Genomic DNA, 13,479 nt, shown 5'->3' with positions numbered 1-13,479 from the left:
ATATATATATATATATATATATATATATATATATATATACTCAGCTACATCATAATGTTTTATTGGATGAGTTGTTCATTCCATCCGTTACTGAATACTTGTCTACATATTCATTTTGTCAATTCTTAGAGCTGTTACACATGAAATGTAGCTCAAAAATAGACAAGTTACTGCTGTGATCTGTTAGTTCAATGAAAAATACAATGCTTTCACAGCAGGCTACCACTGAGAATTGAGCCTGAAAAACTAAAAAAATACAAATGCACCCGGCTCATGGTTTGTTGCTAAAAATGCTTTGAATGAACTGCTATTTTAAGAGACACCATCTGCATTCAACAGAACTTCAACAGAACAAAGAACTGCAGCAGATGCACTGTGGGCCGTTTGATCTGCGCTGTAATAAAAGTACAGGAGACAGAGAAATAAGACAATGAGAAACAGGAAGTGAGAAACAGGAAAGGCCCTCACCTGGCTGTCCAAGTACATGAGATTCCTCTGTAGGTGATGGGAAAGGATTTCACTCTAGAGACGGCAAGAGAAAGAAGATGAGAGGAGAGCAGTGAGAAAACCATAGATGTGGGCTTCAGAGCAGGGGAAGTGCAAAAGAAAAAGTCAAAGTCAACAACTGCAACTCCACTTTCTCCTCAAGTTCATCATGCACTTTTATAAGCCAGACACCAAGCTGAAGAGCAAATCAGAAATGAGCTTCTTGCACATAAAGGGTCCACCAAAGAAAACATCTTGCTATCAAGAGAGGATTGCAAACAGAAACACAACTTCTGCAGATCATGTTCCTCAAACTGTGTCAGAAGCATGCAGCAGCCGCACAAAACATGATCCAAACCTACAGGACTGGAGGGATTTCACATCCTCGTGGAAAGGAAGAGACGTTTCTCCAAACAGCGGCTCAAAAGTTTGGAATAGTTCAGATTTATCAAATAAAGGCTCAGCAAGTTTGCATTTACTTGATCAACAATACAGTAAAATCATGAAACATTATTACAATTTAAAATAAGTTTCTATTATTTTTTTTAAATGCAATTTGACTTGATCCTTCAGAAATCGGTCTGGTAAGCTGATTTCCTGCTCAACTAATGCTTAATATTTTTGTGACATAAATGTTTTGTTTTGTTTTTAAAAACAGCAATATTAATTTTAACTAGATAAAAAAGTTCGTCAAGACAAACTTTAAGTTGGCTTGAGAAAGCCTGGCCAGTTTAAAAAGTTTAAAATTAAATTTTAAGTTAAGTTAAAAAGTTTGTTAATTGCTATGCAGTTGCTAGGGTACCCGGAGTGGTTGCTAAGGTGTTGCCGTACAGTTACTAGGGAACCCATAGTGGTTGCTAGGGTGTTGCAATGTGGTTGCTAGGGTACCCTGAGTGGTTGCTAGGGTGTTGCCATGTGGTTGCTAGGGTACCCTGAGTGGTTGCTAGGGTGTTGCTATGCGGTTGCTAGGGTCCCACTGAGTGGTTGCTAGGGTGTTGCTATGCGGTTGCTAGGATTTCTGGGACGGTTGCTAGGGTGTTGCTAAGCAGTTGCTAGGGTACACATAGTGGTTGCTAAGGTGTTGCTATGTGGTTACTAAGGAACCCGGAGTGGTTGCTAAGGTGTTGCTATGTGGTTGATAGGGTACCTGGGATGGTAATTAGGGTGTTGCCATGCGTTTGCTAGGGTACCCTGAGTTGTTGCTAGGGTGTTGCCATGCAGTTGCTAGGGTACCCTGAGTGTTTGCTAGGGTGTTGCTATGCTGTTGCTAGGGTCCCCCGGAGTGGTTGCTAGGGTGTTGCTACTATGCTGTTGCTAGGGTCCCCCTGAGTGGTTGCTAGGGTGTTGCTATGCAGTTGCTAGGGTATCCGGAGTGGTTGCTAAGGTGTTGCTATGTGGTTGATAGGGTACCTGGGATGGTAATTAGGGTGTTGCCATGCGTTTGCTAGGGTACCCTGAGTTGTTGCTAGGGTGTTGCCATGCAGTTGCTAGGGTACCCTGAGTGTTTGCTAGGGTGTTGCTATGCTGTTGCTAGGGTACCCTGAGTTGTTGCTAGGGTGTTGCCATGCAGTTGCTAGGGTACCCTGAGTGTTTGCTAGGGTGTTGCTATGCTGTTGCTAGGGTCCCCCGGAGTGGTTGCTAGGGTGTTGCTATGCAGTTGCTAGGGTATCCGGAGTGGTTGCTAAGGTGTTGCTATGCGGTTGCTAGTGTTTCTTGGATGGATGCTAGGGTGGTGCTATGCAGTTGCTAGGGTATCTGGGATGGTTGCTAGGGTGTTGCTATGCGGTTGCTATGGTTCCCGGAGTGGTTGCTAAGGTGCTTCCATGCAGTTGCTAGGGTATCTAGGATGGTTGCTTAGAAATTATGGTACACTTTAACTTATATTCAAATAGAAAATGGCTATTTTAAAAGGTAAAATATTATACATTATTACATATTTACTGTGTTTTTTTGTCATGTAAATGAAGCCTCCATGAGCATAAAATACCTCATCCAAAAATGGTAATTATTCCAAACCTTCGACCGCTTGCGTGCACTAAATCTGCCACTGAAACGTATTTCTTTAGACATCGTCCAATCCACAACAGCATGCGGAAGCAATGGAAAACAACCACCAGACGTGGAAATGGACAGGCTGGGTTGTGTTGGGGAACTAACAAGCCCTTCACTCTGGGATGCACAGGCTAGCGATCCACGAGGCTGACCTTTGGGTTGGCAGCATCGAGGTTTAGCTGCATTAGCTGAGCGAGCGTGTGCTCACGGAGGCTGTTGAGCTCGGCCTGCTGACGCCGGAGCTTGATGAGCAGCAGGGTCAGTTCCTCTGGCTGCAGCGGGCGACAGGAGCAGTGTTAGTGTGAGCCGGCGTGAAGGGGGTTGTGGGAAATCAGGCCATGTTTGATACAGAGGACATGTGCTGGATAGAGTGTCATACACCTGTGATATCTCATCAACATGATTAACCAGCTCCACCAGCAAAGTCATATAAACTAGTGTAGAAGCCATGAAAGATCAGGTTCTCGAGCTAGAAATGAATTACAAGCTGGTTTGAATTTAAATTTTCTATTAACAATGTAAAATCAAGCACAACACTTTTAACAGATTATAAAAAAAATGAAACTAAAATTTTAAATAAAATTATTTTAAAATAATAATAAATACTATAATAATATATAAATAATTTTAGGTTTGCTTTGAAGAATGGAAAATCAAGCACAACAAAATTACGGAAACTTTAACTGAAATTAAAAAATAAAAATATATATAAAATAAAATAAAAGCTATTTCAAAATCCTAATGAATACTAAAACAGTATAAATAACATGAAGTAGAAAATCTGTAAATAAATAATTGGAAAAAATACATTTATGTATGTATACAAACATTTATATATAATAATGCAGCACAAAATTAATAAAACTAAAATAAAATATATAAAAATACACATTATTTAAAATAATAAATACTGTAATAGTATACAAATAAGTTTAAGTTAAGTTTAGATTTGTATTCATGAATGTAAAATCAAGCACAACAAAATTACTAAAACTGAAAAAAAATATATAAAAGCTAATTTAAAATATTAATAGATGTTATATACCATATAATACTATACTAAAAAAATAGCATATAAAAAATAGAAAGTAAAAAAATCTGTAAACTAGAATCCTTGTGTATATAAAAACATATATATACAATTGAGCATAACAAAACGAATAAAACTTTCAAAAAAATATAAATATATATATATATATATATATATATATATATATATATATATATATATAAATATAAAAGTAAATAAAAAAAAAATTATGAATAATATAATAGCTTATGAACAGTAAAATGAAACTGGTCCAGGGAGTAGAAAATCTGTAAATGCAATAATTAATTAATTTGTAGTATTAAATATGTATTATATAATCATCATCTCTACCAAGTTCAGGTAAATTGCATAAACTACATAGCCATGAATAACCAGCTTCTTGACCAAGAAACTATAAGCACAAGCTGGATTTTCCAGAAACAACAGCTGGATAAAGTTTAAATTTGCCTTTCAAAAGGAAAATCCCAGAGGTTTATGCCAATTTATCCTTAAAAACTAGTTCTGCTCTCCAATTACGTGAAATCTGAAGAAAATAACCCTGGGATCTAGACTATCTTATGTTTGTCATTTGATCTTAGTTTATATTCATCCAAATAAAGTAAGTTGTGTCATGAAAAACAAAGATGATAAAAACTCTCCAAGAGGCTTTTACCCAAGCCGAAACGTTTAAGCTGCTAAATTGAATTTCATGCACTGTAACGAAATACATTTTTACAGCAGCTCTCCAGCGATGATGAGTGAAACACATATGGAGGAGCTCTATTAATATTTCATCAATTGACCGCAGGCTTTTTCATTAAAATGCTCTCTGCCTGAAATAATATCGCAGGCGATTTCTGTTGTACTTTGCATCTGTAAAATGAATAAATAAAGGCAGAAGCTTAACGGGGAAAAAGACAGCTTAAGACTGCCAGAACCTGAAACGTCAAGTAAGAGAATAATAATTATAGTTTTAAGAAGAGCTTATGGTATTAGTGCTTCATCTGTCACAATAAACACATTGTGTTTAATTCAAGACCTAAAGCTTGAAAAACTGCAACGCAATACTCCTACAAGAACATTTGAATGTTCATTTACCTAAGAAATGCCATTTGCAACCTATTTTACTGCTAAAACATATGCTATATTTTCAGATCAAACCAAATTTGATCCATTTTTTGACCTTTGGAATAACATGCGCTCATAAATCGTGCACGAGTAGACCAGAAGTGTGTGTTATGGAAGTAAATGTGATCGTTTTGATTTCACGACATGACTTTAAATGAGCAGCTCAACCTCTGCATGTAAAACACTTCTGCTCATTTGCAAGCCAAAGCTTTAACGAATCCTCGGTGGCTTGCAAACTGAAAAATGCAAAGAGTTTGAGAGGAAAGCAAAGTTGTTGGATGTGCGAGTTACAGACGGAGGTGGTGGGTGGAGAAGAGGGGAAGCGTACCGTTTTGCCTTGCAGAGACTGTGCGGTGATGCTCTGTGAGGGAGGAACAGGCCTGCGCTCGGCAGGAAAGGAGTACTGACAAAGACAAAGAGAGAGAGAGAGAGAGAGAGAGAGAGGAAAGCACAGGGATCTCATGAGCATTGAAACGGACCACTCTGGTCAAGAGAGCAATAAACACACAGCATCAGAAGAACTTAAAGGCTTGTAAATAACACTTTTTTTCATGTTTTGTTATGTTGCAACCTTATGTTAAACTGCTTTAAATTACTTATTTTCCCACATCAGTCTGCACTCAAATTTATCATAGATAAAAATCTTAAAGGGATACTCCACCGTGTTTTCATATTAAACTATGTTTTTCCCTTACCTAAGACGAGTTGATACATACCTCGCTCGTCTCAGTGCGTGCACTCGATCGCTTTGGCGCGCGGAGACACTTTGAAAGCACTTAGCTAAGCCCATTCATTCAATACGGGCCAAGCAGAGAAGCTACCAAACACCTCCACGTTTTCCCTATTTAAATACAGTTACTCGCGTAGTGTAACTCGACCTAGGACGGTAACACAAAACAAAACATTGCGCTTTTCTAAGCGTGTAAAATGGAGCAGTAATATCTTCACTAGAGGGAGCGGGGGCCGGTGAGAGGATTTTTCACGAGTGAAGATATTACTGCGCCAAGACGAAGTGCTTACAAGCACTTGCAATGGTATTCCGCCATACAATATAGTTATCCATTTTACACGCTTAGAAAAGCGCAACGTTTTGTTTTGTGTTACCGTCCTAGGTCGAGTTACACTACGTGAGTAACTGTATTTAAATTGGGAAAACGTGGAGGTGTTTGGTAGCTTCTCTGCTTGGCCCGTATTGAATGAATGGGCTTAGCTAAGTGCTTTCAAAGTGTCACCGCGCGCCAAAGCGATCGAGTGCACGCACTGAGACGAGCGAGGTATGTATCAACTCGTCTTAGGTAAGGGAAAAACATAGTTTAATATGAAAACACGGTGGAGTATCCCTTTAAATGATTCCATTGCATAAGTATTCATACCCTTGTCTGGGACAGTTAAATTTAGCTTCAGAGAATTCATTTTGCTTGCAAATGTTAGCACACTTTAACTGACTTAACTGTAACTTGTGTATATATAAATGCACACACATGCATGTATATATTTAAGAAAATATGTTAGGTGTATATACTAAATATATTTATACATAATATAAAATATAATAATCTAAATAAATAAATGTATATACATGTAAATATAAAAAAATCTACATGCATTTATTTTTATATATATATATATATATATATATATATATATATATATATATATATATATATATATATATATATATATATATATATACACACACAATAAATAAACACAGTACACATACATTATGTAAACAAAAACTTTTTGGGATGCAATTAATCGCGATTAATCATTTGGCAGCACTAATATATATATATATATATATATATATATATAGTTTGAACCTAAAGCTAGTTCCACTAACACCAAACCTGTTTTCTTTTCAGGCTTGGAAATAATTATTTAATATTTTCCCAGTTTCCCAGTTTGAACTCTGTACCTTGGAGAGGTGCGGTCGGTGGCGGCGTTCAATAGTGACGTCCCCACGAAACACCGGCGAGGAAACTTCAGAGCGGGAATCCGGGTTGAGGGGGCGATTAGGGGAGAAGGTGTGGTAACCGGCCAGAGACCCGTGGGAAGGGGACGTGGGGATGGACTCGGCGATCTGGCTCATGGTTTTGGGACTGGGCAGCGTCCCGTATCCGATCCGGCTGTGCGCCTGCCTCTGCTGCCACTCGTACAGCTGCCACATGGTGTCGTCCCGCATGGAGCGCCGCTTCTCTGCAGTCGTGGGCTGCAGCGCCCGGTCGTACATCGACCCCGACACACTGCAGATGCTGTCCGGCCGCAGCATGTTACGAGGGAGCGTCCGGTAACCCTCGGGATAGCGCGGGACGATCTGTGCACGGTGACTCGGCATGTTACGCGGCAATGTTTGGTAGGATGTAATGCTGAAACACAAAGAAATTGGCGTCACCAACTGCAATTGAAAAATGAAAGGGGTTCAATTTTCATTTTTAATTAAAAGATAAATGAATGTTTTATGGGTTTGAGTTAAGACACGATACATAATTAAGAAAAAAATTTGTAGCCCTATTTAAAAAAAAATAAAAAATCCATGTTTTTTAATTTGAATTCAGACATGCTTTAAAAAAAAATAAAAAACCTTAATCCAGAAAAACTACAAAATTTTGTAATATAAAAAAGAAAAAAGCCTGCATTCACTTGATACAAAATACAGTAAAAAAAAAAAAAAAACGTAAAAATTTAATTAAAAAAAAAACTATAAAATGTATGTGTAAAAGTAATTTATATATTTATTAATTTGTTACCCAAAAATTGTATAAAAAATTATGTTTTTATATTTTAATCAAATTTAAATTAAACTATAAAGTAAAAGCAGTAATATTGTAAAAAACAAAGAACAAATACAAATTCAAATGAATTCTACTATGCTGTGAATAGCATTTTCATAAATTCGATGTTAGTGAATCACATTAATTAATGTATGCTAATTTTGACATTAAATTAAATTTAAATTCATTCCACACGAATTTAAATATTATTTATGCTGATTGGCAACATTTTGTAGGATGTTATGCTTGAAGACAAACAAATTGGCGTCACAGAAAGGTCAACGATGTACAAACAACTCCACTTGAAGAAGAGAGTTTTATAATACAATCATGCTAATAAGGCCCGGCTTTGACTTTGTGATGATTTCCTGTTGTGCTGCAGGCGATAATTAAGCACTGACTCATTAGTATACGATAAAAGCGTCATGCTTATCGTCACAGTACAAAGCCTACACCTTTCACTCCGGCTGATCATTAAACGCCTCTAATTTTCATCACTCGTCATCTGCCGATCGCTCAGAAATAATTACCACGCACATGCATCAGCATCCGGAAACGCAGGGAAAAGATGCACGTGTCCCAGGAACCTTTGTGCTTTCTGACTGTACTGAGATTTACACTTTACCAGGAGCTGGTAAGATCGGCTTGGCACTTTTATAGGCACCATTAAAAAGTCTGGCATGTGCACCCTTGTACTGACAGAGCAGAAATCAATAAAGAGCGCCGACTGCCAAGATGCACAACCACAAAACTCATGTCTCAATTTGCTGAACACGAGGAGCTCCAAATGATGTTGGCTTGATCAAGAAAACCAGCTCAATTATCTACGTTGGTGTAGGGTATTAGCAACATGAACCTAATTTACATTTTACAGCAGTTAGTTTCGCTCAGTTTATATAATTAAACACAGGCAGTCGAGGAGTATTGATATATAATCGTTTTCATTATAATCAAAGAAAATACTACATTGAAAACTACATTTTAAAAACTTTACACAGTTAAAATATTTAAAGTTTTATAATAAATATTATATTTAAAAATATCAATAAAATCATGCATGAAACTAAATATGTATTAAACTAAATGCAACACTGAAAAACTATTATTTTTTACAAAAACTTTAAACAACTGAGAAATATTTAGAATACATTAATACTACAAATATTATGATACTAATTAGTATTTTAGCATTAGTATTTCAAAATATTAATTGAGACATGCATTAACTAAAACTACATTTTGTGATAAACTTTAAACAATTAAAAAATATTGACTTTATGATATTTAATATTATAATAAATATTGTACTATATTAAAAATGTAAACTTGCATTAAACAAAAGATTTGTTATACTAAATGCAACATTAAATATATAATTAATAAATAACAATAAATAATTATAAATACATAAATAGCGCATCTGCTAAAAGTTCTCTAATCTAAAATAAAATACATTTGATAATAAATGTGATTTAATTTTTATTTGTATCTGCTTTTATTTGTGTCCTGCATTGTGAACGTTGTTTCAGTAAAACTTAACGGCTTAAAATTCAGTTCGCTGCCTAAGAAAATAAATACAGATTGTGGCATTCAACCAAAGTCTTCTGAGAGTCTGGAAAAAGTTTTTGATTGGTTAGGACGTGCACATGAGAGGAATATTGTCAAAAACCAGCTTGACGGCGGTCTCTGCGAGAGCCGCAATACGTGCAAGAGTTGCACAAATATTGATTATAGTTTCTGAAGAGAATGTAGGCAGAGCAGAGACATGCTTCACGGATGCCTTTTGATAATCAGCATGAATCAGCATCTTAAATAACACAAACACACAGCGCCGTTTCTCTTTCCTCGTTCACCTTTATGTTCCTCTTCCTGCACTGACAGCAACTCTGATCCACTCTGAGACAAATTTTCGTGGTGCTCGAGCACAAAGCTCCATGACTTATTTATCAGAGGAGAGGAGGACGAGACAAGCAAAGCAAACACACGTCCTCCTACTCTGCCACTGCAAGCCTAAAAGGAGGATGGCACCTGACAGCATACGCAGCTCCCACACAACCGGTCCGGGCCGACAGAGGCTTTGAGACCGGGCAGAGGAAAAAATCTCTGTTGGGTCATGATAAAGAGCTCATGCAGGAACATTGCCTGCAGACGCTGGAGTTTGTTGTGGAGCGGATGTATCAGGGGACTGAGAGTGGGAGATAAAACACAGCACTCTTTGGCTCTCTGGCACTGATGCTTCAGAAACTCAGACAGACAGAATGATGCATACAGCATCTAGTTTGCTATATGACAGACAGACGGAGTGTACAAAAACACAACCATGCATGCACTCAAAAAGTAAAGTAGTTATATTGTGTAGTTTGAGAAGAATATACTGTATGACTACATCATAAACTACACTCTCCAAACTTTACAAAACTACAAAATCTTTTTACAAACTAAACGTTATAGACTACACAATATGGTTTAACGTCTTTTGCCATTTTGGAGAGTACCACGATGCATGTGCACGCTTTCCACAGAACGTAATCAGCGTTGTTTACATTCAGTTGAAAGATAGCGCATGCATCGTGGTACTCTCCAAAGCGGCGTGGGATGTTAACTCTGAGAGAAGAACTGTTGAATAAATTATGCAAAAAAAAATTTTCTTTGAGAGAGCTCTCAGATTTAATGAAAGAAAATCCTAATTTGTGTTCCAAAAAATAAAACAAAGGTGTTACGGGTTTGGAACATCATTTTTGGGTGAACTAACCCTTTAAAAATTATAACCTGTAGTTTTTGGTTTGGTAAGTTTGTATTGTGTAGTTTAAGAAGAATATATAGGTATTTAAACATAATTTACACTTAAAGTAAAAGATAATAAGACTACAATCTAAACATTACATGCTTCACAATATACAAGCTAAAACTACATTTTATAAACTACAAACTTTAAAAACTACACAATACCTGCTTTTATGAACTAAACACAAACTTTGTTATAGTTTGTAATATGTGTAGAGGGTAAAGCATATATTATGCAGTTGATATTTTGTGTATAGTGTAGTTTGTGTCTTGTAAAATGTACACTTTTCAAACTACAAAATAAGTTTACAGGGAAAACATTACAAGCTAATCAATATATATGCTAAAAACTACAAATAAAAGTCAAAAAGCATTACAAGAAACTACAAAATAAAATCTTTACAAATTTTACAATCTAAATACCTGCTTTTACAAACTACTGGTAATGAGTTTCGCTTGTAAAGTATTTTGTAATTTGTAAAAAGTATTTTGTGTAGTTTGCAGTTTGTACTGTTATTCATAATATAAGTAGTTTGTAAAAAATAAATTGTATAATGTGCAATGTATTTAGTTTTTAAAGCATGTATTGTGAGTCTGACGATGTGTATAGTTTTTAAAGTGAACATTTTGTAAAATATAGTTTTGTGTAGTTTACAATGTGTGTACCATTAAAAATGTTTTATTTTGTTATGGTTTGTAAAGCATGTAAAGTGTGTACTGTGTACATTTTTAATGTGTAAAGCAGGCATCATGTGGATTGTACAGCATTTTCTATAAAACATATCATGTAGCTTGTAGTATCTTTGGTTTGCTATTTGTTTGGTTTGTAAAGTGCACACTGTATAGTTTATCAAGCAGGGATGTAAAGTTTATATTGTGCAGTTGATGTGCAAAGTGAACATTTTGTAAAAGGTGAAGCATTTAAATTGTACGATATGCAATGTGATTGGTTTGTAAAGTTTGTATTTCAAAATGTAACATGTTTTATATTTATTTGTGTAGTCTACAAAGTCACATGTAGTTTGTAATGCAATGTTTAAAATGTTACATTTAGCGTGTAAAGTTTGTAAAGTGTGTACTGAGTACTTTGCCTTAAAAGTAGTTTGTAAAGTTTCCTGTATTTTTTTTACTGTGTAGTGTAAAACGTGTATTATGTAGCATGTAATACGTTTGGTTTGTACAGTTTCTAGCTCATAATGTAAAGTTTGTAATATTTGTTGCATAGCCTAGTCACATATAGTTTGTAATGCAAAGTAGATTTAACGTTTCAAACGTTAAATATAAGTTTTTTAAGTGTGTACTGTGTACTTTGTGATGCTGTTTACTAATAAGTAAAGAAAGTAGACTATACTGTGTATAATGTAAAATGTGTATTGCACAGCATGTAGTACGTTTAGTTTGTAAAGCTTGTAGTTTATAATATAGAGTTTGTTATATTTATTGTGTAGTCTATAAAGACACATGTAGTTTGTAAGGCAAGTAGTTTTAATGTTTAAAACATTATACAGTTTGTAAAGCATGTACTGTGTACTTTTTAATAAAAGTATCCTGTAGTCTGTACAGTGTAGTGAAAAATTTGTATTTGTAGCATGTAGTATGTTTAGTTTGTAAAGCTTTTAGTTTATAATGTAAAGTCTGTAACATTAATTCTGTAGTCTATTAAGACACATGCAGTGTGTAATGCAAGTAGTTTTAATGTTTAAAACATTATAGAGTTTATACAGCGTGTACTGTGTACTTTTTAATAAAAGTAGTTTGTAAAGCTTCCTGTAGTTTGTACAGTGTAGTGTAAAATCTGTATTTGTAGCATGTAGTACGTTTAGTTTGTAAAGCTTGTAGTTTATAATGTAAAGTTTTTAATATTAATTCTGTAGTCTATAAAGACACATGTAGTTTGTAATGCAAGTAGTTTTAATGTTTAAAACATTATACAGTTTGTAAAGCGTGTACTGTGTACTTTTTAATAAAAGTAGTTTGTAAAGCATCCTGTAGTCTGTACAGTGTAGTGTAAAATGTGTATTTGTAGCATGTAGTACATTTAGTTTGTAAAGCTTGTAGTTTATAATGTAAAGTTTGTAATATTTATTGTGTAGTCTATAAAGACACATGTAGTTTGTAATGCAAGTAGTTTTAATGTTTAAAATAAAATAATGTTTAATTTATAAAATACCTCCTGGTGTCGTCGTCCGGTGTCCGCGTGCGGTGCGTACGGACCCACTGCTCCAGCTGCTGCATGGAGTTGGTTCTGCTCAGGGTTCGCTCTGGTTCTGTCGTCCTCTGGGGCATCGTGTTGCTCATGTCTCCAGGGCTTCTGTCTCCTCCTCGTTCCCCAGAACCGTTGACCTGGGCCGGCTTGTACTGTCCTGATCCCACTGCACTCTGGAGCTTTCTGGAGGACGAGACGGCCGCAGCGATGGCCGCCGCTTGAGCCGGCTGAAGTTTGATGCTGTTGATCTTGGTGAGCGGTCGCTCCACAGTGCCCTCTTTCTGGAAGCCGTATTTCTCGCCCTCCCGCGGCGGCGGGACGGGTTTCTCTGGGTCTTTCTGCTTCATGTGTTTGTCTCCATGAGGGAACCTCGTCTCTCTTTGCAGGATCTTCTCGCTGTCTTTCGGGGGAGCGTATTTTTCGCCTTCTCTTTGAAGCATGAACTTGTCTCCGTCTTTGTGTAGCGTGTATTTCTGGCCATCCTTCTGCAGCAGGTACTTCTCTCCGTCTTTGTGGACGGCGTATTTCTCTCCGTCTTTCTGCAGGACGTATTTGTCCACGTCCTTCTGCAGCATGAATCTGTCTCCGTCCTGTTGCAGAGCGAGTCTCTGAGCATCTGAGTGCAGTGTGTAGTTGTCCATGTCTCTCTGGAGGGTGTATCGCTCTCCATCTTTCTGCACGCTTACCCTGCCATCTTTCTCTTTCTGCTTGTCCACAGCTTTCTGCTTTTTCTCCTCCTGGCGAAGCGTCTCGCGGTTTCTCTCATTGTTTTGGATCTCGGGTCGGGTCAGGACTCGGTGATTCAGCATGTTGTTCATCTCCTGAGGGCTGCGTGAGTCAACCTTCACCTTATCAAGCCTGCAGAAAGAGAAAAAACAAGAAGCTAGTGAGTGAGAGAAGAAAGCGAGCATTTCAAATTAAAAACAAGCTATTCAACTGCTCTAAATTTATACTGTATAGCTTTACTACACATTTAACTACATGATACAGAGCACCAATGAAACACAACATGAATGCAA

General features: G+C 36.5%; 1 protein-coding gene across 27 annotated transcripts in view; it reads right to left on the bottom strand.

Moving 5' to 3' along the window:
- Nucleotides 1-13,479, bottom strand: part of LOC127956515 (pleckstrin homology domain-containing family A member 5) — a 140,249-nt gene that overhangs the window by 15,846 nt on the left and 110,924 nt on the right. For 16 of the 27 annotated variants that reach the window (XM_052554496.1, XM_052554497.1, XM_052554492.1 and 13 more), the window contains 5 exons: nt 12,425-13,318; nt 6,615-7,065; nt 5,025-5,099; nt 2,691-2,810; nt 469-522 (listed from right to left, as the gene is read on the bottom strand). In XM_052554496.1, the coding sequence (XP_052410456.1) occupies nt 469-522; nt 2,691-2,810; nt 5,025-5,099; nt 6,615-7,065; nt 12,425-13,318 (1,594 nt within the window). The remainder of the gene's footprint in view (nt 1-468; nt 523-2,690; nt 2,811-5,024; nt 5,100-6,614; nt 7,066-12,424; nt 13,319-13,479) is intronic. The other 11 variants (XM_052554507.1, XM_052554508.1, XM_052554506.1 and 8 more) reach the window with 3 other exon arrangements.

This window comes from Carassius gibelio, chromosome B4, assembly GCF_023724105.1.
Source record: "Carassius gibelio isolate Cgi1373 ecotype wild population from Czech Republic chromosome B4, carGib1.2-hapl.c, whole genome shotgun sequence".
Lineage (NCBI taxonomy): Eukaryota > Metazoa > Chordata > Actinopteri > Cypriniformes > Cyprinidae > Carassius > Carassius gibelio.
Note: the sequence above shows the minus strand (reverse complement) of the source record. Positions and strands in the feature narration are given on the sequence as shown.